This window comes from Lactuca virosa, chromosome 4 (assembly GCF_052849685.1).
Source record: "Lactuca virosa cultivar CGN04683 chromosome 4, Lactuca_virosa_CGN04683_v6, whole genome shotgun sequence".
Taxonomy (NCBI): domain Eukaryota; kingdom Viridiplantae; phylum Streptophyta; class Magnoliopsida; order Asterales; family Asteraceae; genus Lactuca; species Lactuca virosa.
This window is the reverse complement of record NC_136429.1, coordinates 406,041,129-406,067,558: the sequence shown is the minus strand read 5'-3', so window position 1 is coordinate 406,067,558 and position 26,430 is coordinate 406,041,129. Positions and strand designations below refer to the sequence as shown.

At 32.6% G+C, this 26,430-nt stretch overlaps 1 protein-coding gene and 3 long non-coding RNA genes across 8 annotated transcripts; all 4 read right to left on the bottom strand.

The window, feature by feature from the left end:
• Positions 1 to 451: 451 nt before the first annotated feature.
• Positions 452 to 2,320, bottom strand: LOC145169066 (uncharacterized). The gene is made up of 4 exons (XM_079087649.1): positions 1,670 to 2,320; positions 1,442 to 1,568; positions 1,044 to 1,364; positions 452 to 770 (listed from the first exon to the last, which is right to left on the bottom strand). Exons 2-4 carry the CDS (start codon positions 1,469 to 1,471, stop codon positions 732 to 734), a joined length of 390 nt encoding a protein of 129 aa, XP_078943775.1. The 5' UTR covers positions 1,472 to 1,568; positions 1,670 to 2,320; the 3' UTR covers positions 452 to 731.
• A 12,666-nt stretch (positions 2,321 to 14,986) lies between these two features.
• On the bottom strand, positions 14,987 to 18,422 carry LOC145108887 (uncharacterized). 5 transcript variants are annotated; one of them, XR_013708626.1, is made up of 7 exons: positions 17,957 to 18,422; positions 17,536 to 17,593; positions 17,247 to 17,441; positions 17,034 to 17,115; positions 15,922 to 16,963; positions 15,290 to 15,629; positions 14,987 to 15,204 (listed from the first exon to the last, which is right to left on the bottom strand). It is a non-coding gene; the product is annotated as an uncharacterized LOC145108887 (long non-coding RNA). The 5 variants fall into 5 exon arrangements; XR_013708627.1 differs by having other exon boundaries at positions 15,290 to 16,107; positions 16,895 to 16,963; XR_013708628.1 differs by having other exon boundaries at positions 15,290 to 16,053; positions 16,895 to 16,963.
• Positions 18,423 to 22,546: 4,124 nt separating this feature from the next.
• Positions 22,547 to 24,144, bottom strand: LOC145169064 (uncharacterized). The gene is made up of 4 exons (XR_013742272.1): positions 24,068 to 24,144; positions 23,712 to 23,796; positions 23,534 to 23,604; positions 22,547 to 22,777 (listed from the first exon to the last, which is right to left on the bottom strand). It is a non-coding gene; the product is annotated as an uncharacterized LOC145169064 (long non-coding RNA).
• Positions 24,145 to 24,489: 345 nt separating this feature from the next.
• Positions 24,490 to 25,599, bottom strand: LOC145169063 (uncharacterized). Its single transcript, XR_013742271.1, has 3 exons — positions 24,967 to 25,599; positions 24,697 to 24,734; positions 24,490 to 24,548 (listed from the first exon to the last, which is right to left on the bottom strand). It is a non-coding gene; the product is annotated as an uncharacterized LOC145169063 (long non-coding RNA).
• Positions 25,600 to 26,430: the final 831 nt, after the last annotated feature.

Below are 26,430 nucleotides of genomic sequence, written 5' to 3'. Positions count from 1 at the left end.
TTCGTGGTGGTGAATCCCTAGTAAATTCTGTGGTGGTCATTCCCTAGTAAATTCCGTGGTGGTCATTCCCTAGTAATTACGTGGTGGTGATTCCGTAGCAAATTCTGCCGTATTGAATCCCTAGCAAATTTCGTTTGATGACTTCCTAGCAAATTTTGTGGTCATGAATCCCTAGCAATTTTTGTGGTGTATATTATATACCATATTCCATATGGACTGATGGATAATTGATTTATAAATTATAGCCAAATTATTTTGTAGTAATATATGAAAAACAAAAATAACAAAAAAATCAAAAGATTATATCATAAAATAATACAATAATTATTTATTACATGGAAAAAGGAAAGTTGCTAATCTAAAATAAATACTCTACAATAAACATATATCAACACTTTATGACCTACTAGTGTTGTTGTTTTGTAAAGACATTAATAAGATCCATTGCCGTTTGAAATTGTTTTTCAAGATTCCCGATCCTGCTTTGTTTTCTTCTTGTTGGGCGTTCATCATTTCTTTAAGCTCTTCGTGTTGCTGTTTTTCTTTAGAAACAAGCTCCCTCATTTCTTCTATTTCATCATTTTTTTCCAGAATGTAAGATACATCCATCCGTTTTACCGTTCCTATTGGGAACCACATTTGCAAAAGAGCCTAATCCATAAAGTCTTCTTTTTTTGTCATGACCACCAACAACATCATAAAATAGCTTGTCCTCATCAAATTCAACACCTTCAGCTTCCAGCTCTTCCCGTTTTTTTTGTATAGGCCGCCTACAAAATAAAAATAATATAAGTTAAAAGATATCAAATTTATGAATGATATTATGGACTAGCTACAATATAAAAGTTTAACACGGAAATGAATATCACATGAATTTGTCTATCTTTTTAATTTGTGAAAGTGACTCCATAATGATTCTTCGTGTGTGTATACAGGAACAATTCACTATGGGGTGGATCACGTCCTAATTTCCTCTTCTGCATAAATATCATATAAAATGCCAAATATACAGATAAACATATATAAACATTGATACGATGTACCATTAAAAAAATTGCCAAATCAGAAGCTATCTTCAAATGACTTGCGGATCCAGCGTTATGTGTTGGTTTTGCTACTCCATCAGCCACACCGTTACGCTTATTTTTCTTGTTCTGCTCAGATTTTAGCTTGTATTCATCTGTATTCCATTTTAATTGCCAGGAGTTCCAGACTTCCAGTGAAATATGAGTTGGTTTAAAGCCATGTTTGTTTCTTTTTGGGCTCCGCATGTTGAAGAGATATTGACCATAACTTTGTGCCGCTTTCCTTGCCCAAGCTTGCCTCACCAGTGAGTCTATTGTTTCATCCCAACAACATTTTTTCTACACATTAACAATATAAACATAAGTTTAAGTGTAAATGTTTACCAAACAACAATTTATCACATATAGTTAATTACCTGAAACTCCTCCCAATATAATTCGCGCATTTCTTCGGTTACTTTTTCCTAAGCGTACCCTTGTGGATCTACTCTTTGTAAAAAGGACCGACTAATAAAGTGTGCACAAGGGCCTGGTGGCATGAGCCTGCAAGTAATCATGTGATGGTTTAAGTTTTGAATTGATATGTACGTGTAAACGAAAATGTTATACATAGAAAAAGTTGTAAGATATGATTGGTAACTCACATTTTTTTCCAAACATGAACAGTTAAACGTCCATCTGGTCCACAATCTTCAGAGGAATTGTTTTCACCTTGTATATTTTCCACTACAGATCCATTCATGGTTGGTTGTGTTGGTGATGGGGTAGATTCTAGCATAAGTGTTGTTGATGGGGTATATTCTGGGGTAGTTGTTGGGATAGATGTAGATGTGGTAGTTCCTTTACTTAAGGAGGATGTGGTAGTTATTGTAGTTGTAGATGCAGGTTTTAAGGTTGTGGTAGTAGATATAGGTGTTGATGATGTGGTAGTGAGTGTTGGTGTTGAGGATGGTTTAGATGATATAGGTGCTGAAGTTTTGGTTATTGATGTAATTGTTGAGGATTGTATTGTTCCGGTTTCTGAAGTTTTAGATGTATTTTCTAAGGACGGTGTGGATGTTGTAAGTGATGCCGAGGAAGTAGTAGTCATGGTTGGTGTTAATGATTTAGGTTTAGGGGTTTTGTTGGTAGATGTTATAGGTGCATTGGATGTGGTTGTTGGTATTGGGAAGTCGATTTCTTCATCTTGTAATTGTCTGCTTATGAATTTTGCAACTGAAATCTTGTTGCGTTTCATAACCTGTGGTGCAATGAATTTAGTTGGCTTCACACCGGATGCTCCTTTTGTTTTCAAGTTCGACATCTTTCTTGCTTAAAAATAAACAAAAAACTGTAGTCAATACCAAAGTATTAAAGATGATAAACTACTGATGAGAAGAGAGAACAAACAAACAATAAAAATAAATTATATATGAAGGCATTACTACGTACGCATGCAAACTGTTGAATACAGTCAAAACCAATTTAATTGTGATTTTAGATGATAATATACATGAAGATGATCAGAGAACAAGAAACGATCATCACGACAACAGTAAATTAAATAAAAATAAATTTTAGATGAGTGACAACCTATATCGCCAAAGTCAGTGCACAAACGTATAATGAACAACGATTTCGATCAATTAGCTGCCGGAGATGATGATTAAAGAAAATGTAAACCTTATTTCTAATCAGTAACCTTACCCTAATATGCAGCCTAAACGTGTGTAGGTTGGAGGGAAAGGAATTGCGAAATATTTTGAAGCTCCGCTAATGAAAATTTTGAACTGTGCTAATTAGCGCTAAATATTTAGTAATTCAAATTTATTAAATTAGTTCCAGATTGATAGATAGGGTATATACATATAACGTCAAGAAAGAACATAGACTAACGAGGTGTGCATAGCATAATTTTAATTTAAAATTATAATTGAGGATTAAACATTAATAAACTATACATCTTTATGCTGTTATGTTTAAACCAAAATTTATATATAAAATACATACGGTTCATGTCAATATATATATGGTTGTTGCTTATGGTGTCATGGTATCACCCATGGATGACATATGGGTCATTGGTCAACATGGTAGTTGCTTATGGTGTCCATGGATGACATATGGGTCATTGGTCAACATGGTAGTTGCTTATGGTGTCCATGGATGACATATGGGCCATTGGTCAACATGGTAGTTGCTTATGGTGTCCATGGATGACATATAGGTCATTGGTCAACATATGGTAGTTGCTTATGGTGTCCATGGATGAGATATGGGTCATTGGTCAACATGGCAGTTGCTTATGGTGTCCATGGATGACATATGGGTCATTGGTCAACATGGTAGTTGCTTATTGTGATTATAGTTGTATGTAAAAAATGTTTGTTCTTTTCCAGTATTAAATACATATAAAATACAATAAAATAAACAAAATATATTACCAATTCAAAACCATATCATTCAAACCATTTCTTACCAATTTGGTTTAATATCAATACATGAATACATACTTGTAATTTGATTAAATGCCAATATGTATTAATTTGTAATTTGGTTTATTATCAATACATAAATGTATTTTATTTTGGATTTGGTAATTTGGTTTAATATCAATACGTGAATATATACTAGTAATTTGGTGAAATGTTTATATAAATGAATTACCTTATGGATTATGATATATATGTTATTTTTGTCTTTTTCATTTCAACAATCAAAAGTCCACTGTTACCTATAAAAGGTTATAATATTTGAATAATGTTTTTTGACACAAATACCCTTAGTATTCACCTATTTGGAATGATTTCAAGGGCAATTTGGTCTTTTTGCACTCTAAATCGTTAAGGCACCATCATACCTCTTACGTCACGCCGGCGTTTCAGTTCTTCAACCATTCAGAACATCTCAACTTTTTCGAACGATAAATCTGCATACAAACACTAAAACCCCCAAATCATCGAAGGATAATCGTTCTTAAAATCGATTTTCTCCGATAATAGAGACTCATGTACTCCTACCGACCAGATCATCATAAAGTAAGGTTTTTTTTCCATACCCTGTTACACTGACTTTCATAGTTACGCTTAATTTAAAACAAAAATTGAAATCAACTACTCCAATGTGTATTTTGTAAGTAGAATGTCGAATACTAGAAGTCGTCGTTCGTTAGATGATCTCCCACTAGAGATTTTGAGTCGGATATTTGTAGTATTAGGGCAGAATCTGCGAAACACATCGTCTCTGCAAGACTTTGGTAATTCTCAATAAACATTAACTAATGAATGTATATTTGATGAAATACAACTTTATTTATTTGTTATTTACTGTGTATTTAAATTTTTGAAGTTCAAAGAAGATGTATGAAGCGGGGGGTGAAATACAACTTTATGCATTAACATGTTTGAAGGAATGGGTCCCAAAAATCTGAAAGTTGATTTATTTATATGCACATGTGCATTGCATAATAACATTGAAGCCATGTTCAGACAAGGAAGTGTATGTGTAATTTCAGTAATTATATATAATCTATATCATTTATTAATATTTAGTGTCATTGGTGTTATACATTGATATTGTTATTCTGTCAACAGGATGAGTGCTTTTATTATGGAAATTTTGATTTAGGATTGACTTTGTTGAGACAAGAAGCAGATCAAGATCATCTTGAGGCAATTTATTTGCTTGGAATGATCTACATTTCAAGAGGGCCTCATCAATGTGATGAAGGTATGTATAGTATATATGTAAATTAAATTTTATATATAGTTAATTAATACATGTTTGTAGTTTGGGGTTAGTATTTAGCTGTGTTGTGTTGTATAATATTTACTGTTGTGTTGAAAAGGACACATTGGATTAATTGATGGTTATTTTAATGTGTAGGTTTACAATTACTTGATGCCTATTTTGGCTGGGCAGTTTTGGATGATGGGGAGTGCACGGGTGTTGTTGATATTTCCAAAGAGTTGTTGCAGGCTGTTGAGGTTGTTCATAAACTTACAACAAATAACATCACATTCCGATGTAAACACCCACATCATTCTGTTAAAGGGGCATTTGCGATAGGCCATGAAGAGGATAAGGATCGACAAAGATATTGCATGGTTTGTCGTTGGTATGTAGAGTATGGTAGGTTTTGTATATTTCTTAAAAATATAAATGGTTGATAATAGATTGGACTTTGAATATTAGTGTTCATATTGTATTGTATATGAAGTTGTATATAATTTTATTTTGGGTTTATGTTTACATCATTCTGTTAAAAGGGCATTTTAGTCATTTTTGCTTGCTATGTTGTTTGAGTACGATGAAGTATAGTTAAAACACATGTTATTTTGGTGATGAAGTATAGTTAAGTGTTTTACCATTTTTCATATAGGCACGTAAGATTCGGATAAACAACAAGTATATATCTGACCTTTTCAAAATGTCATTCAAAAAAGTGAAATTATATAGTGTATACTTTGTCAATGGTTACAAGTATATACTCCTTATCAACATTGATATGGAATATAATTTCGTAACAAATGTTGTCACAAATTAGCTACGCTTTTTGTTCCATAGCAAAACAAGCAAACGAAATCAAATTCCATAGCAGAATTCCCTAGCAAATACCTACGAATGGTACTTCCATAGCAAATCAACTATGGAATTGGTTTCCGTCACAAACTATGTTGCATAGTGACCATGATAATTAATTCCATAGCAGCAGTACAACGGAAAGTAATTTCGTAACAAATGTCGTTGGAAAATTGCTACGAATTTTTGTTCCATAGAAATATAGCATAATACCAACGAATATGGAGTCGGTAGCATTTTCCATAGCAAGTCCCATTCTCGTTACCAGAAATAAAATCCGTAGACAATGTGGTAGCAACATTGCTATGGAACGACATTCCATAGCACGATCCATTACAGATTAACAACGAAAATGTGTTCCATAGCGACCTTCCCTAGCAAAATCGTGTTTTTCTTGTAGTGAATGTATGTATTTCCTTTGTATCTTTTCCTTGTTAAATGATACTATACGTTTCCAGAAAATCCTATATTTTCTTATATATGAAATTTAGTCTTAAACCCTAAGTCCAGAAATGTAAGTAATACTGTACTAAAAGGTAGTATATAGTTTTATCTTTTTTATAAAACTGAAGAAGTGTAAGCTTCCCGTAAACCGAGTAGTTTTGTTAATCCCTATGTGAGTTATTATAACCATGCTTAATATGACTGATATGCTTGAACGACGTTCTTCAGGCGTCGGAATTGCTAGACATTTGTCACCCTAGACTTGCCGGGCTAGCTGTACCGAACAGCTGAGGTGTGGGGTTGTCAATCCCGTATAGATCTATACACAACTATCTTGTTCTCCCTCCAGGAGACTCTGGTTATAATGCAGGACTTAAAGTGTACGTTAGGTAGGTACGGCGAAGAGAATGTCTCACTAGAGCATTAACAGGTTTACGTAAACTATGACTCCTTTTTCTTGTAAATGAAATAACTATACCTTTAAATAATTATATGTTTCTTCTGAAATGATATTGTAGTATTTGTGACCCATAAACTATACCAATTATAGTTTATTATGAATGTTTTGTCAAGTCCATTTATATAATCAAATATATAAACACATGTAAGCTATCATGTCAAGATGTTTTAAAAGATTATAACATATAAACTTACATCTAAGCACAAGTATAAAACATTTAGTATAATAAAGACAATTTCTAGTTTTTGACTTTTTGTCCATGTTTTTAGAAAATTTATAGAAAATCATCATAAGTTGAAATTTGGATCCGTAAACTCTCAGAGCTTAGAAATGAGTCTACTTTGTCCATAATATTTTTCCCTGGCCTTAAATGGTTCCTAAACAGAGTGAAAACGTTCATTTTTACAGACTGGTCTGAAAATGTTTTGAAATGATAGGCAGTTTTGTAAAAATCACCATAAATTGTAGAAAAATCGTATCAACGCGTGCGAGTAGTACTTAAAAAGGTATAGATCTGAACTATTTTCATATTGAATAATTTTGAAAGATACGAAGTTTAAGTAGGGCAAAACAGTCGGTGAACATACCATAACTTTTCTGTAGAAAGTTGATTTTTAAGCTTAGATATGTTTTAGTGACATAACTTGTATTTTTAGTTTGCAAAGCCTTTAGATCATCCAAATAAGATTTGTTTACTTGTATTCCCTCCCCCCCCCCCTTAAAACATGGAAAAATCGAAAATAAGGGGTGTGAACACACCTTGAGTGTGTTTGTGGTTGGTTAAAGGGATGAAGATGAAGATCCTTAAGCTTAGAACACTTGAAGATGGTTGAAGAACACTTGAAGATGATATTACCCTATGGATAATAACACATATAAATGTGTGTAAATGCAACAAAACTAGTATTAATGTTTTAGTGACATAACTTGTATTTTTAGTGACATAACTTGTATTTTTAGTGACATAACTTGTATTTTCTGTAGAAAGTTGATTTTTAAGCTTAGATATGTTTTAGTGACATAACTTGTATTTTTAGTTTGCAAAGCCTTTAGATCATCCAAATAAGATTTGTTTACTTGTATTCCCTCCCCCCCCCCCTTAAAACATGGAAAAATCGAAAATAAGGGGTGTGAACACACCTTGAGTGTGTTTGTGGTTGGTTAAAGGGATGAAGATGAAGATCCTTAAGCTTAGAACACTTGAAGATGGTTGAAGAACACTTGAAGATGATATTACCCTATGGATAATAACACATATAAATGTGTGTAAATGCAACAAAACTAGTATTAATGTGTGTAAAAACACTAGATCTATGGAGGAAAGCTTACCAAAATTTGAAGAACCAATTTGTGGAGAATTAACCTTAAGAAAAATGGAGTGTTCTTGAGAGAATGAAGAAGATGAATATGGTGAAATGAGAGGGGGGGAAGTTTGGACAAAATTTAAGGGGGAGGGGTGTGGCTTGGTTGTTTGAGGGGTAGTAGCATGTGTTGGATAAAAGGTGGTAAAGTGGATGCATGGTTGTATGGGGAATAATGGCATGTATGGTGTGGAGATATGTTGGATAAAAGAGTGTAAAGTTTCTTGGGGTTAATTGTGTGCTTTGAATGGAGATATGATCGATAAAATGGTGTAAAGTTGGGAGGTCAAGTCACAAGGTCAAAATCTCGAGTCTCTCACCCAACCGAGATCCTAGAACCGAGGCTAGGGTTTTCGGTCTCATTTGTGTCACCGAGATCTTGGTCCAATGAGGCTGAGAATTAGGTTCTCGGTTCCAACCGAGAACCCAAGCTGCGAGGTTTCGGTCCGAGGGAAGGGAAGTTCTCGGTTGCGAGGCTTCTAGGTTTTAGGGCATCTCGGTCCAGCCTAAACACTTCTAATGCATATTTGAGGCTTCAAACTCCTTGATTCAACTTAAAACATTCTTTATGCAAATTAATACTGATTCTTCAAATGTTTTATTACAACAAAGTTGTACTAGGGTTTTTACATTACACATAGCTATACTTTTCTTGATCCGAAATTCTCCAGTTGTCACAACCAAGATCCACACATTCTTTCATCACCATAGACTCTTGTGCTTGGAGCTCACCATAGAGTTTGTATAGAGAAAGCGTTTTGATATTGTTGGCTCCTTGGATGACCATATTTGTTATAGTCCACTGTCTACCCAAGCCATTTAGAAACCGTAGGTTTGTTTCATGGTTGCTTCTGACTGTACCAACGTTTGACAACTTTGTAACGATGAGGATGAATCTTTTGAAGGATTCATCAAGACTTTCACCAGGTAGTGCTTTGAAGTTGTTGAACTCATTGAGTATAGTGGTGAGCTTCTTGTCTTGTGCCTGTTCAGTACCTTCATAAAGATTTTGAGTACATCCCAGATTTCTTTGGCAGATTTACAATTAATGACAATATCAAAACTATCTGGAGGAATACCACACGAGATTTCATAGAAGGCTATAGAATCTTTCTCTATTTTATCAATATCATCGTTGGTGGGTCTGGTCATGGCGATATGACCTCCTCCAAGTCTAACCTCGACACCGTCAGTGATAATGGGTGTGAGAAAAGGAACATGTGGTCCTTCTTCTACAGATCTCCAAATGTCATTTCCAAGTCTTCTTAGATATCTCTCCATTCTCTGAGACCCATGATGGTATTCACTCGCAACGAGTATTGGAGCTCTATTCGAACGTCCAACACTGTTAGATATATTTAGAGAATAAGCTAGTGCCATTTTCCTTAGATTTAGAAAAACGAGCTAAGTGGTATAGAAGGCTTTTTAGATCAGAGTTTTTCTTTTGAAAATGAGTTAGGTTTTTTAAAGAAAATTAAAAAGCAACCACTAAGGCTCTGATGCCATGGGAAAAACAATTCTTAGATCTTCTCCAGAGTATCTTTACCGGTGAACCCATGGATTTTGGGTCAATCTTGTGGGATGACTTCTTGACCTATGTTGGAAGGAATGAACCAAGACCATGCCTCACTGAAGTCACATTTGCCCGTTTCTGGTCTCTCTGCATCAAAGACCTTCATTCCACAACCAACATCAACCTAGGCGCAGATATAAACTACTTCGTATGTCGTGAACTTAAAAGGTACTCTCTTCCCAAGGATCAATCTATCTTCGGTCCAATTAGACAACTTCCCTTACACATCTTGACAAAGTTTGGACTAATCACCCAACTGGTCTCTGACCACATGGAGGCTACAAACGATATACCACCATATCATTCTACCCCACCTTCCCCCTCTTAAATCTATTGACCCTGTCATTGTACCGAAGAGAAAACGGGACAAACAAATTGCAAAGAAGAAAAACTCTAAGTCCGATGGGAAAACCAAAACCAAGAGGAAAAGGTATGTGGTTACCAAACCATCTACGAAGGTTCCTCCAACATTGGAACCTCATCAAACTACAGAACCATTGAATGAAGAAGAACCTAAAGACTCTCAGCCTCTGGTGAGAAAGAGAAAAGCTTCTACTCTCTCCCCCTCTGGCCAAAAGCATCACAAGGCTCATACCGGAGACTCTCCAAAGTCTCCGATAGCCATTAGACTCAATGTTGAGTCACCCGAAAGAACCCCATCCATCAACTATGGTTCATCAAGTGAACAGGTTTCAAAAAATTCTATTGGAGATAGAATCCAATCAGGATTCCAAGTGGATCCAGATATCGATCCACCTTCCAAGGTCTCTGGGAGAAAACAACTGCACTTATTTACCCTATAGGAGATGAACTCCATTTTTTCTTCACTTTCACATACACAACAAACACTTATTGCACCGCAGGGTCCTTCTTTAGAGAACCAAGCTAGAACAGATCCGAGGCCAGACTTAGTTATGGACGAAGGAGACCGAGGAAGATCTAGAAATCCTATACCACCTATATTAGTTTCAAGTAGATTAGGCACGGGGAGACTCATTGGCAAAGCAATCGTGGACCCAGGTGACACCCCGGTGGTAACTGGTGCAGGTTCTATTCTTTCAGGTGATAGTTGGACGAACTAGAAGTCAATCTCAAACGAAGAAATTAGGAAGTTCAAAGCTCATACATGAGCAATTAGGGAAAGAAAAGACCAGTCCTTGTGGATCCAACCAAAGAAAGATGAAGCAAATCGTCAAGTGGCCTTATACTTAGCTTCATTGGTCGTCAACATGAAGAAGGTTCATGATTTGGCCCAAACAAGTGCTTGGATGGAAATAATGGAAGAAACGGTTCGCAAAGCTCATACCGGAGAAGGAGCTCAGACCATAGGAGCCTAACCTCCCTCATCTTATTCATCAATGCCAAAAGGATCCTTCCAAGGGAGCAACGAAGTGTGACTCAGCATAGATCCACTCCTTGATAATGACGACGAAATTTATACCGAGGCGAACAAGGAACCAACTGCACAAGACTTTCCTATGTTTATTGACCTCGAGGAATCGAGTAGATCCCAACTCTCCACCTCCAAGCTTAAGGAGAAGAAAAAGAAAAAGAAGTCCACATTGTCAAGAAAAGATATCCTTGATCTTCAAAACAAAATCGATCAAATTCTTTCTGCCGTTCAAACAACTCAACAATAACCACAACAACCACCGACTCAACAACAACAAACTCCACTTCCCCCGGTGTTTCAATCTCATGAAGAAAGAATTCTTTAGATTGAGGGTCATGAAAAACTATCAGCCCAACAAGTTGTTTTGAAGATTGAACAGGGCGTTGCGACTCTTGATGAACAATGGAAGAAAGATCACAAACAATTTTTGAAGAAGGATGAAGAGTTTATTGCCGAAGTAAAAGCTCTTAAGGAACAACTTCAGAAAGTGACCGAAGAACGGTAGAAAACCACTCATCTGGTTGACACAACTCACAACGCCTATGAAGTTGGGTATTTGGAACTTCAAAGCACAAACATAGGTCTTCGTCGCTCGGTCATAGCCAAGGAAACACTAAAATAAACTCTTACTGTCTGCAAAGATCTTTCTCAATACATCAAGAACCCAACCCTTATGATAACCAATGATGTGAACAGGAAAGCCATGTTCCAATTTTCCAGAATCATCTCCAAATTGGATGAATTGAAAGCTTTATTTCAGGAGAAATCCATGCCTTCTTCCTTAAAAGGGGGAAAATCCAAGATAGTGGACATTTCCATTACCAAAGAAAGCTCCAAATCCCCCTCTCCCCAAAGACATCAATCATCCCTAGTTCAATCTTCTCCAAAATATCCTCAAAAGCCAACTGAAGAGGATGTTAATTTCTTCTAATCAGTCAAACGAATCCCCGACCACAAGACAAAGGAAAGGGCATGGAGAGCTGCCAAATTGGCCGAAGCAATCTGGCAAGCTTAGGGAGTCGACACAACCTTTGATGAATCTTTAATCAACTCATGGGTGAATCCATTCCGTAGACTTTTAAATGGAGATTATGTTCCTCATCTCACTTACTCTCTCCCATAAGAATACATGTATTGGGACATTCCGCTGTCCCCTAATGGGAGATTCTATAAGGTGTTTGAAGACTTCGATCTGCGGATTTCAGATTCCAGAAGACTACCCATGGAGTTCGAGAGGTTAACTCTTTTTCTTAACAAGCATGGAAAAGCACATGTAAATGAGATTTTATCAAATGACACACCGGAGGCTGTCACCAACTAAAAACCAAGATCATTTCTCAAAGCTCAATTCTTTCAGTATACTCTTGTGCGTTTTGGCAAAGAGAACTACATGACACATGATGACTTTCCAAAGATGAATCCCGAAGAGCTATTCTTAGATGCAAAGGTCTTCAGTCATAAAATTGAAAAACATCATAAAATGAAGACCCCTTACCTAATGGTTTGCACTTATCTTCGGTCCATGCTTAGTGATTTTGCCATTATTGATGTTGAGATTCATCCGATTTTACAGGAAAAACTTGATTTTCCACCTCTCGAAACCCCACACTTCATCACCGAAGGAATACAAGAAATGAATCTAAGAGCCACCAACAATCCAGACCTTGGCCTTATCTTCCGAACAGCCAACGGTGCTCCAAAGAACTTTCTTCATGCCCAGTCCTTCCATCGTTGTAGCAAGAAACAACTATAAGACATCCTTCTACTAACCATAAAATCCAAATATGCAACTAATGAGGTCAAGCAGGAAATTGAAAGAAGAATCAACTGGATATTTGAAGTTAGGGTATTTTGGTGGATCCTTATTAAGTTCTTTAAACTCAACAAGTAAAAGGTGAATGATGTGAGCTCACTTAGGGGGGGAATTTTTAAGGCATAAAGTGACCCCGGCAGCTGAAATGTGTGAGCCATACCGAAGACCTGATGATTCAAAGGAACTGGAGAAGATTTAAGGCTCAACGAAGAGCCTTGTATGTTTTGAGTTACACCAAAGAGGAGGAGTTGACCTTAGACTAAAGATTTCTTAGTTGTCTTTTCTTAGATAGTACAATGATTAGTTGTATACTGATACTTCTTGTAAGACTATCCAATCAGTCATATGCATGGGCATTATGGCTGCCCAAGGTACTCTTATTTTATGTTTTATCTTGTATTGTTTTGCTCTTTAAATAGATGATCATGTTGATCAATCTAAACACACTTTCACTTCCAATATCCTTCCTGTGTGTACTCGATATATTGAAATTCAAAAGTCTCTTTCTTTGATTATCTCTTATCTTATGTTGTTCATCATTTACTAACATAGTCTTGATTACAAGCCTTGTTTCGATTAAACTAAGTTTTATTTACTTGTTTATATTTCAAGATAAATTGTTGCTATATCATTTCCTTATTATTCCGCATTCTAGTCATTGTTGAGCTTCATTAAAAGATCCTTCAAGATTAACTTATTTCGCATCTATCTAAAATATTATTCAAAGTTAAGTTTCTCTTTTCTCAACATGAAGGTTGATGGCGGTCGCTCGAGTACGCGGGGTGTACTGCCTCTTGTGTGCCTAGGTTGCTTTTTGGGCCATTTTGAGGTTTTGGGCCTTGATTGTATGGGTTTAGCTTTGAGGTGGGTAAAACAGTCTTTTACCCTAAGAGTCGGGATTATGGATTTGGACTCTCGGTGATGGTTTATGACCTAATTATTAATTAGGGTATTATTTGATCATATTTAGTGTGGAGATTTCCTGGATCAACAGTCCGAGCATTTATCTAATTTTTCAGCAGTTTGAGATGAGTCTCATCTCAGTGTTAGGCGGGTCGAAGGAATCAATGCCGGTCCATGGATTATTGTTATTAGTATGCTAGTTGTCTGTATGACTCTTGCATGTATTGTATGTATTGTATGTATGCCGGGCGGGGCCAGATGCCAGGTGGGGCCTGATGAGTGTATTGGACGGGGCCCATCGCATGTTACTGACAGATCTGTTTCGAGCGGGGCTCGATGTCGGGCGGGGCCTGATGGTTGTCGGGCAAGACCCATTGTATATATGGTATGGGGTATTTTTGGGAACTCACTAAGCCTTGTGCTTACGGTTTTCAGTTTACGTTTCAGGTACTTCCGGTTCGAAAGGAAAGAGTTCGGGATGATCGCATCGCACACACAATAATTTTTCCGCTTTGTTGACTCTGATGTATTTTGGTTGATTATTGATACACTATGACTTTCTTATGGGTTCGATTATCATGTTGGTTGATTTTTATTTATTATAAAAACAAAATTTTTGGTTCTGGATTTTTGGGACGTTACATGTTATTTTTTTTTTTGATGTTTTTGAATAATTTTTTCTAGGTTTTTGAAGTGTTGTTTGAATGCATTTTAATTTTTTTTTGACGTTTTGTTTGTTTATATCTTTTAAAATATTTTTTGTAAAAAATTTTAAAAAGTTCGTTAAATGTTGATATTATTAACGTAGATTAGGTAGAAAATTATATTTTAATAGGATTAATAGCTAAGCTAACTGAAATTCGAAAACGGGTTTCAAGTTATATAATGGCTAATTGGAAAACATATAACTCAAAAACGAACAAAATTTCTCAAAATAAAAAAATGAACTTGAAAACATTGATAAAACATTGATACATGTGTTTGAGTTATAGGAATTCTGATTAGCATTTGTCATTCAGAACGAAATGTAAAAAAAAAAAAAAAAAAAAAAAAAAAAAAAAAAAAAAAAAATTGAACTCGAAACCATTGACACTCGTTTCGAATTCCGATTAGCCTATACAATAACCCTATTAAAATATATAATTTTATACCTAATATGTGTTAATCATATTCACATTTAACAAGCCTTTTTATATTTTATATACAAAAAATATTTATAAAAAGCTTTACAAAAATATAAAAAAACAAAATATCAATATATATATATATACTAGAAATAGCCAAAGGTCATGCTAAGCACGACCCACGATTGGTCTGAAATTAGTTAAACGGGATGTAAATATGGTATGGTACGAGAGTCTAAAACCTGAAAATGATTATAAAATTTTTGCATCAAGGAACGGTGAAAGTACCATGTTGTAAACGGGAGCAATTTTTTAAGCATAATGCCTTAATAAGAAAAAGAAATGAATATAGAGTGTTTTCATTAATAAAATAAAAGATTTTCATTCCAAAACATTGATTATGTATTGCCTTAGTGCTCCTCATCTTGCATCTATGAAGCAAACTGAAAGGTGTATTTCTTAAAAATTCAAAGTCTTGATCTGGAGCTTCTAATAAATTAAATCTAGGAAGTCCATCAACCATAAAAGCACCCATATTTGCGCCGACACTAATTACGAAATCACCCTCGATGTAAGTATTTTATTTAACAAAAGGTTACAAAATAAAATGATAACCAGAATGTTTTGAATTACCTGGAAGGAAGTTCCCTTTGGGAAATGTATATGTTGAAGAACAGGGTAATTCAATGAATAACACCTTTAGAATCGCACCAAAGTTAAATTGTTTCCGAAGTAACTGAAATGCAGTCATTCCCACCCACTTGTTTGCTTATCTTTTACCAGTCGACAATGGCATATTTTTGTCCAGTCATGTTATGAAACGTTCAGTTATTTATATAGAAAGAAAGTACAAAATTCTAAGTGAAATGATACTATTACTCGTAAGAAAATGGAAGTACATTGTCATAACAAATAAAACTAAAGTACGTTGCCTAATGCATTATCATCGGCTTGGTTAGCTAGCTCATGGTACCTAATGATAACAAAACATGTGATAATAAGAAAATGGAAGTACATTGATTTTTGGCTGCTGATTGTAAGTATGAAATTAAAAAAAACCACAATCCAACTTGGCAGAAATATCATGATTGAGATCATTTGTTTTCACCCTTTATCATTCCACTTGCATTAATTTCAAATATGTTGTCACAAATTTAGAATTCATATTCTTTGTATATATGTAGAATATAGAATTGTAATGCAACTAAAATTCGGTAAACTTTGAATGATAAAAAAAAATGGTAATGATTAAAGAAAGAATTGACCTTGATAACAGGCATTTGACCACCAATCGAGCATAAATAATACACCTATTTGAAAAATCACTCTGAAAGTATCACAAATATAATCACAAAAAGAGGAAGAGATTCTTGTTAATGTCCCCACCCCACCATCCTCTGAAAGAACGATCATGATAGTTTTGGTTGATGCGATAACATAAGCTGTATATTCTAATTATAAATTCAATTTGGTAAATACAGTTAAGAACTTTGCTAAGTAAATTATATTGCATATAAATAATGAATATTAGGTCGTTATAATGAGATTACAACCCCAACTAATTATCAAAATTCAACATCAAGTAATAAAAATGAATGTGGTTACTGTTTCCAAGATGGTAACTCTTGTCCGAAAATATGGGCCTTTGGTATTGCATAGCTAACTAAAGGTGCTTACAACCAAATAAAAGAAATCCTAAAAATATGTGAGATGCCAATTAGGATAAAAAAAAAAATTACATCAAGGCTCTTTGGGCTTTATTATCAATTTCTTTGTTTCAATGTTATTCCAAAAAAGTTGTATTGTATTTTTAGCACCCATAAATTACTTCTCAAGTGTCCAAATGGATTTTAATAATAATAATTTCTGGGAAATTCATTTCTTTTCTTTTATTATTTTTAATATCCATTAGTTTAAGTGTTTAGGGTTATTTTATATTGGCATGCTATCGTTATAAGGAATAGTACAAAACATTTGGACATCAAGTTACTTCCACCACAGTAATGTCATGTATTGTTAATTTATATCCTCAATTTTCTCATTGGGAGGAAAGATCTATAAGGACAAAAAAAATAAAAATATGTAGATAAATAATGGATTCAAGTTACGGAGAGTAAAGAACATTAATCCAGAACAATAAAATAGAGCACTCTCAGTGAGACTAAAATTGCTACTAAAAATTGGAAATATATCTCAATTTGGTGTTGCCTAAAAAAGGAATAGGATCCAATGCAATACCTTGTAGATCTTGTGGTATAGTACATCACGCAATATAAGTTCAACATCTAGATGAGATAAATTTATAACCTGTTTAAACATGCACTGTCAGAGATAATTATGAATGATAATAGAAAACACAATATATGATCTGTAATACCATGTTCGGTGTAATCAATATTCAAACTATACTTTTTCTTTATTTCATTCAGAACAACTCCAACAGTAGCTACCTTCACGTCCTACAAGTATAACACCATATCCCAAGACAAATGTAATTGATTATATATCAAACCAAAACAAAACCAAATCAAAATGTAGCCCTGAAGAGAGATAACCAGGAAGGTGTATATGATCTATAATTAATACGAACCCTAATTTACGAAGCCTTGCTTCATCTTCAAAGTTGAAACAAGAACACAGCTTCAACAGACTCTTCCCTTCTCTCAAGCATTTTCTCAAACATCTCGTCTGCTTCAGACATTAAACCCTTCATACAAAACCCTTTTCCGAATAATGTTTATATATGTGTGTAACCGGGAGCCGTATCGTCCAAATCATCTACACTCTAAATAAAAAAAAAGCCCAGATGAAAAAGATATTAAGAGAAACTCGTTTTTTGCTGAGCTGTAAGTGCATATATAAGAGGCATGTAAATCTACCAGGTATGTACTCTGTAGCAATTATCTTTAACTCTTCACTTGAATCCATGGCTCCTATCTTCTAGCACATTTATTTTGTGAAAAAGGATAAAAATTAACATTAATCAAACAATTAAATTGAAAAGCATAAGTTACATGCAAGAAGAGAGGGGTTTGATCTAATAAGAAGAGAAAAGTCTATATGAAGCTACATAACACGCCTATAGCAAGTTAGCAACAACTCTCTCATCTAAGCTCATCATCTTCGGTTTCATTTCAAATTTAAGTGGATATCATCATCAAAATTTCAAATTTTTTTATATAATCTGATGTACACAAAAAATAGAACAAAACAGTGAAATTAGAGGTGATTTTGTTTCACTTTAACATCAATCAAAAAATACAAAAGCACGATCGACTAAGAATCAAACCCACAAATTACCTCTTTGACTCAAAAACCCTTCAGATGAAAGAAGATGAATCGAAATCCTTTCCTTCGAACCTGAAATCCTACAACGATAGATGCGAAATCGTCTTCTTATCTCTCCAATTTCAGCTAGACGAACTCAACAAAATTAGGAGCGGTGGTGGAAAGAAGCTACAATTGTGTCTTCAAACCGTCACACAGAGAGAGAGAGAGAGAGAAAGTAAAATGAAGTCGATGTAGAATATAGCCTCGGTGAAATCGAAGCTTTGGAGACAAAAGGGAGATAGAAACGGTGGTGCATTACAAGCGGTAGAGCGAAACAACCGGTGCCAATGACTCATCCAAGCTATCATACGCAATAACTCATCCAAGCTATCTAGGAAGAGTGGAAGACATGCATTGGTCTACAATGGTGGTGAGACTGGAAGAACAACGGCTGAAGTTCACACAGTCTTCGTCACGCGCCCAAAAGAAACCCGTCGTGAAATACACGCAGCTCCCTTAAGGGTAGAGGTTTATATATATATATATCTAGGCGAATGTCCGCGCGTTGCGCAGCAACGTCTATATAGCTGAAATCTTTATATATATATATATATATATATATATATATATATATATATAACAATAACGTTGTTGTTAAATTTGATATAATAATTCGTATACTAAGTTGATATAATATATTGATTATTTTAAATTATATAATAATATATACATCTATTAAAACTGCATAATCTCAATCTTTTGAATGACCTCTATCTGCGGGTTACTCATGAATAAAATTAAATATAATATATGATTTAATGTTATTTATAGTTGTTATTGTTAATTAATTTTTTAAAATTTATTTGCTAAACATTTTAATTTCTATCATTGTAATTATTTAAAACATCAAACAATTTTTTTTTATTTTAAATGTAACAATATAATTATTTATATACAGTTATTTTTTACTATTGTTATTGTAAGTTATTTTAAGCTACTTATTTGAAAACTTTTAACGATTATAAAAATATCTTTAGGAAATATTTTAGTTAAATTGATATTACAATTTAGTCTTTGCATTTAGCAATACAATTTATCACTTTTAACTATTTACAAAATATTCTTTGGGTTTTTTAAGTGGAACTGAAATTTATATTGAAGTTTACCCTGTAATGTTATATTTAAATTAATAATTTAAGTATTTTGTCCAAAATGTTCAAAAATTGTAGCTTTAAACTGATAATGGTTTACATACAACAACATATTAAATCTAATAAATTAAGTATAATATGTTAAAAGTTAAAGACATAACTTTATAAGTAGAAGTAAAAATATTATTTTAATATTGAAATTTAGTTTATTTATGATTACACTTTAGCTTTGATATTTATTTAACCTTATTAACCAACTTATAATCATTATTAGAAAGACAGTATAATTTATCACTTTTAACTATTTACAAAATATTCTTTAGGTTGTTTAAGTTGAACTAAAATTTATATTTAAGTTGATCCTATATTTAAATTAACAATTTAAATATTTTATACAAATTGTTCAAAAGTTGTAGCTTTAAAATGATAACGGTTTACATACAACAACATATTAGACCTAATAAATTAAGTATATTATGTTAAAAGTTAAAAACATAACTTTATAAGTAGAAGAAAATATATTCTTCTAATATTGAAATTTAGTTTATATATGATTACACTTTAGGTTTTATATTTATTTAACCTTATTAACCAACTTATAATCATTATTAGAAAGAAATTGAAAGGTAATGGGAGTTTCAAATGAATGTGGTGAAAGGAAAAATGCTTCCTTTATAAGTATACTAGGCGAATGTCTGCGCGTTGCGCAAAAGCATCTATATAGCTGAAATCTTTACAAATATATGTTTTTTTAAATATAACAATAATGTTGTTGTTAAATTTGATATAATAATTCTTATACTAAGTTGATATAATATATTGACTATTTTGAATTATATGATAATATATACATCTATTAAAACTGCATAATCTCAATCTTTTGAATGACCTCTACCCGCGGGTGACTCATGAATAAAATTATATATAATATATGGTTTAATGCTATTTATAGTTGTTGTTATTATTAATTAATTTTTTAAAATTTATTTGCTTAATGTTTTAAAACATCAAACATTTTTTGTTTTTTTTATTTTAAAGGTAATAATATAATCATTTATATAGAGTTATTTTCAACTATTTTTATTGTAAGTTATTTTACGCTACTTATTTGAAAGCTTTTAACGATTATAAAAATATTTTTAGGAAATATTTTAGTTATATTGATATTACAATTTAGTTTTTGCATTTAGCACTACAATTTATCACTTTTAACTATTCACGAAATATTCTTTGGGTTTTTAAAGTGGAACTGGAATTTATATTGAAGTTGACCCTGTTATGTTATATTTAAATTAACAATTTAAGTATTTTGTCCAAACTGTTCAAAAGTTGTAGCTTTAAACTGATAGTGGTTTATATACAACAACATATTAAATTTAATAAATTATGTATAATATGTTAAAAGTTAAAGACAATGTTTATAAGTAGAAGTAAAAATATTATTTTAATATTGAAATTTAGTTTATTTATGATTACACTTTAGGTTTGATACTCATTTAACCTTATTAACCAACTTATAATCATTATTAGAAAGACACTACAATTTATCACTTTTAACTATTTACAAAATATTCTTTAGGTTGTTTAAGTTGAACAAAAATTTATATTTAAGTTGATCCTGTAAGATTATATTTAAATGAGCAATTTAAGTATTTTATACAAATTGTTCAAAAGTTGTAGCTTTAAAATGGTAATGGTTTACATACAACAACATATTAGACCTAATAAATTAAGTATAATATGTTAAAAGTTAAAAACATAACTTTATAAATATAAGAAAAATATATTATTTTAATATTGAAATTTAGTTTATATATGATTACACTTTAGGTTTTATATTTATTTAACCATATTAACCAACTTATAATCATTATTAGAAAGAAATTGAAAAGTCATGGGAGTTTCAAATTAATGTGGTGAAAGGAAAAATGAATGGGAGTTTTAAATGAATGTGGTGCAAGGAAAAATGTTAGCTTTATAAGTATATAATGATAATGATAATGATATATATATATATATACTAGTCGTTACCCGCGCAAAGCGGCGGCGGCGAATAGTTGTTTCGAGGATATGTTTCTTTTACAAAAAATTTATGTTCCAAAAAAAGTACATGTCCAAGACAATAGAATCCAACTTTGGCGTTATTTATGTGTTGCACGACCCGAACCTCCAATTTGTTGTTTAAAATGATGCAACATTGTTCCCCAAAAATCAAACGATTTTTTATCGATTTCTCCAATCATTATCTTCCAAAGTGTCAATGTAAGCTCTATTCAGACCATTGTTTGCATCTTTGAGATTGGCTAGGAAATGAAATTAGATTGGAATTGGAGAAAGTGAGAATGGAATTTGAGAGAATTCGAATAAAATGAAAGATAAAGGTATGGTTTTTGAAGTGGTAGAAGGATGTATTTATAGTGGGTAAAATAGATTTAAAAAATAGAAGATTTGAAAAGAGAGACAAAGTAGAGAGAGTAAGTGGCAACCGGTTACATATCCCGCTTGTTCTTTCAAATTGCGGTACCATCCTAGAGGGGGCGGTGTAGCCGACGGTACCGCCATCAACCCACCAAAAAATTTGGACGACTCCGTCCTACCTTATATCCATCTATTCTACCAAATAGAGTCAATAAGTACACATATATCAATAATTTACTTACTACTAACATCTAATTTCAGATTTCTTAGTTTTCCAAGTAGTCATGCGATTCATATTCGATCTTTGCTAGATTGCTTGAATCAATCGAGATGATGTGGATCGTAATATATCATTTGTCTTCTTTGGTGGCAGCCCATGTGATAAGGGTGTTCAATAATTTTTGAATCCCGAGATTCCATTTTAGAAATCGATAAATTCAATCCAAAATTTGAGATACGGACTCGGATGATGATTTTCCAAAACTTAGGGTATTCATATTATCTAAATTATTTATTGTTTGATTTTACTTAAGTTTTTTTTCTTTGTAATTATACTTTTTCTTTGTAATTACACTTCACATGGTTCTTTTTTTTTTATATTTACTTTATATTCATTCCTACATTTATAAACAACTCTATCATTCATTCCTACATTTATAAACAACTCTATTTAAGTATAACCAAGTAAATTAATATTTAAATGTCTTTTGAAAGTTATAAATACATTCAATATACATAAAATCCATAATTTACATTAGAAAAAATATATTTGATGTCAATCCATTGCTCATTTGTATTAGGAACTCAGGTGAAATTGTGACAATGAAGAAAGACTTTCAATAAAATAGTTAAAACCAAATGTAGTAAAATTACTGTTTGAATTTCAAAGTAAAATGAGAATATGGTGTTAAATTTCAAAGTCAAAATGAGAATATGGACGACTAATATTAAACCAATTCCAACAAAACAAACCGGCATCACAAAAGCAATACATACTTTGACACTAAAAATCCACCGTACAAACTCAACAACCTTCGATCCATTCTATACTTCTATCATTATATCATTAGCATCTATTTACAAATAAACAAAAGTGCATTGCTATTTTTCCATTTAGTCCTTCTACGAATAATAGCAGTAAGCCAGTAAAAGATGCAATGTTTACTATGATAATGTGTCATATGTAGAGTGCCACAGTTAATTGATTATGAGAACTAATTTGACATCTCTAGAGCTTCCATGTGATATCGATCATCAAATAATCAACCCTGATAAGCCTTGCCTGCAAGAAATCACGTTCATATTTAAATAGTTAAACTTTCCAAAATGGTTGACCGATTAGATCGGAAAAAAGAAGGTTAAAGCTTTCTTGTTCGATATAAACATCCAAAAGCTCATTGATTCACAATGCAATATTAATATAAACATCCATATAATATTTCTCAATTCTTGTCACACTAATCAGATGTATAATGAATTCAACTTTTGCAACTTCATTTTATATCGTATCTTTGTTGCATCCAAAGTCAAACACTACAAAGTGAAAGTCCCAAATTGTATTAAACAAAAAGATACAATGAAAAGTGATTTGAATTTTACTTTCTAGCCAACGATACATTAAAAAATTGTGTAAATTTTATTTTCATCATTCTCGTATGCAAAAATGGCATTCTTGTTATCTTGGGCTAAAATATACAGAAAAGTTACAGTCATTTGGTAAAGAAATAGCAACCTACTTTCATTCATTTGTGTATTGTAAATGAAAGTTCAACCACACAAAAGACGGTTAAAACCAAAACCGTTTTATTTAAATCCGCTTCAGATCAGATCATTTTTTTAGCTATCGAATTTCTGTTAAATCCAAACAGTTGTTGGCCAGATTTCGCCTCTGATACGGATATCCAGTATAGCCAGATATAGATTCAGATAATCCAGTTTTTTTTTTAAACCTATTTAGGATCAACTCATATAAAATCTAAATGTTGAATTTTTTTTCTTCTAAAATTCAAATTTAATCCAACCAAATAAATATGTGTACCTCCACCATTTGGCTCCTTCGATGTTGCTTCCAACAATGAGAACTTGCATTCAGACCTTTCATACTTCAATCTACATACAGTTAAAAAGTTCAGTTAAACTTATGACATAAAATGACCACATTCACATACAAACAATCAAATAAGGAAAAAAGAGTATACAAATGTCAAATTTTTTACATAGTGTTGTACACGGGTAGGTCTCAAGCCTGCTTTTTAATCTGAATTTTTATTTGCCACTTGTTCCTTGATAGTGTTCACATACCTGTAGTTCCAAAAACAACATCAGAATTATTGTGTGAAAGGATAGAATTATGGTTCAATCAAGAATTATCCCTAAAACAACAAATTATAGCATTTATTCTCTCAAATAGCCAATGTAGCATGGTCATTTATGTCATTTATATCTTCTCTAGCATCCCCAGATTGAGCCTACGCATTTACTATGCACAAAGCTATTCCAATCCTAATTTCCATAAAAAACATGTCAATTATAACCAATTCCAGAATATGGACATGGAATAACTTAAACTTACCATCGGAGTGGGTTTAAGTCATATGGCAAGCATCACCAGCTATATCCAACTCCATCACTAAACTACCATTTCTGTCTGCACATTATACAAAGGAGTGATATAGGACATTTAAAAATTAGAAAACTTATGGTTTATAAAGGAGTTCATTTTCACCAAAAAAAGATGGAGTTTGGAGACCTTTGAAACCATTTCCAGGTTTACTCGATAAAACCTCCAGAAACAGAGTAAAAACCCAAATTATGTACAAAAGCAAAAGCTTGTTGCTGAAAACAAATTTTAATAATCAATAAACTCTAGTTCTTTTCATCATGTTAACAAAACCCCAAAAACAACCTACCAGGTCAACCAAAAAATCTCATCAATTTCTCAAACGTCCAAACCATGGAACGGAAAAGTAAAAATATGTAAAATTCGAACCTGTAAATATCTTAGGGCTTGTGAGTAATGGTTGTGACCAGATTCCCAAATCCAACATGTAAACCTGTGAAACCAGAAGCCATAAATGATGGTTGTAAACAACACATCCAAGAACGGTGTTGCGTGTATTATACACATAGAGGGGATTCCAACTCAAAAGATGACCAAATGAGAAAGAAACACCACAAAATAAACCAAAAAATCGGACTTACCAGGGATTCCAACTAAAAAATTAGATTCGATCATGCTTCTGTTGCAAAATAAACCAAAAAAATAAGAACAAAATTGAGCATATGTTAAGAATAAGATTCGGTAGTGGCCCTTTGTGTTAAAAATTAGATTCAAAATCGATTTTATAGAAGAAATCACTTAACAAATCAATTTAAAATAATAAATCGATTTCAGAAATGGAGAAGAGAAGCAAGAATATCGATTTTAGAGAAGAAAGAAAACGATTTCAGCGATGGAGAAGAGAAGCTTACCTGCGGAGGAAGACGATGAATTGGTGGCTCTAACAGAGGAATTCCATGGAGTGGTGGAGGAACTCGCTGAAGTGGCTGGAGGTTTGAACCGGAGAGCATTTGTGATGTGTGGGTGTCGAATGGTATTAGGGCACAAGGGGTAAGGACGTCAAAAAGAATCATTCATATTTCAGTTACCTGCAAAGGAGACAAATATAGATGGAGAAGTCAAAATTAGAATGAAAAAAGAAAACTGAAACATCGAGATGAGGTGCGGAGAAAAAATTCCTGGGTCTCTTTTGCTATGTTCTTCGTCGGGATAGTAGAGATGCAGACAACAAAAGACGATCGATTTCAGGTTGAGCTTCAAATCGAACCCTAAAACTGCCAAATCCAATCGATTAACACGAATGAAAATCGAACCTGGATGTTCATGTGTACCAAGTACCGTTTAGGGTTTCTATTAGAGAGAAAGAGAGGGACTGTTGTGACGGTGCAATTGTGAGCATAGATTTTTGTAGGCGGCGACTGTCGAATGGTGTTTAAGCGGAGCGTTCGATTTTTGAGAGAAAAGATGAGAGAGAGCGTCTGTGGTGGTATTCAAAAAAGACGGGGGCGAGATATTAGAGAATTTTGGAATTCAAAATAAATGTAACTATAGTTCCTTGATTTGTGCTTTCAATGTCATCACCAAGTCGATGAAGGAGAAAAAAAATCAGTCAAAGAGAAGAAAATAGATAATTAGGGAAACAGATAAGTGAAAGAGCTAAAAATATGCATTGGTTTATTATACATTTTTTAAAATATATTTTTAAAAATAGTAAGGTTTGTATAAGAATATAGTAAGATATATATATATATATATATATATATATATATATATATATATATATATATATATTCAAACAAAACATAAAAAAATAAATATAAAAATTATTCAAAAAAAAGTCAAAAAATGTAAACGAACAAAATATAAAAAACATTAAAAAAATGTAAACGAACAAAATATAAAAAACATTAAAAAAATGTATACGAATAAAATTTCAAAAAAACTATAAATCATAAAAAATAAAATTAAATAAAATAAAATGTAAGTGGTAAAATATAAAAAAAACTAAACAGTTATATATATATATATATATATATATATATATATATATATATATATATATATATATATATATATATATATATATATATAAAGAAAAACAAAAATATAAAAGTAAGGGTAAAATGGTCTTTTTAAATGGATTAAAGATGTACAGTATAATTTCTTTAAACTATAGAGATGCATTTTGTCTATTTTTCAAAGATTGGACTAAAAGTGTGAATCTGACCAAACCATAGGAACCAAAACTGTAACTTTGATTTTAATGATAACATAATTTTCAATAGGGATAACGACTTAAATGGGTAATATATAGTCTTTGATTTGTACAATTTTAGTTAATGAGTTTTTTTTCTATAATTTTCTATTGAACTTGT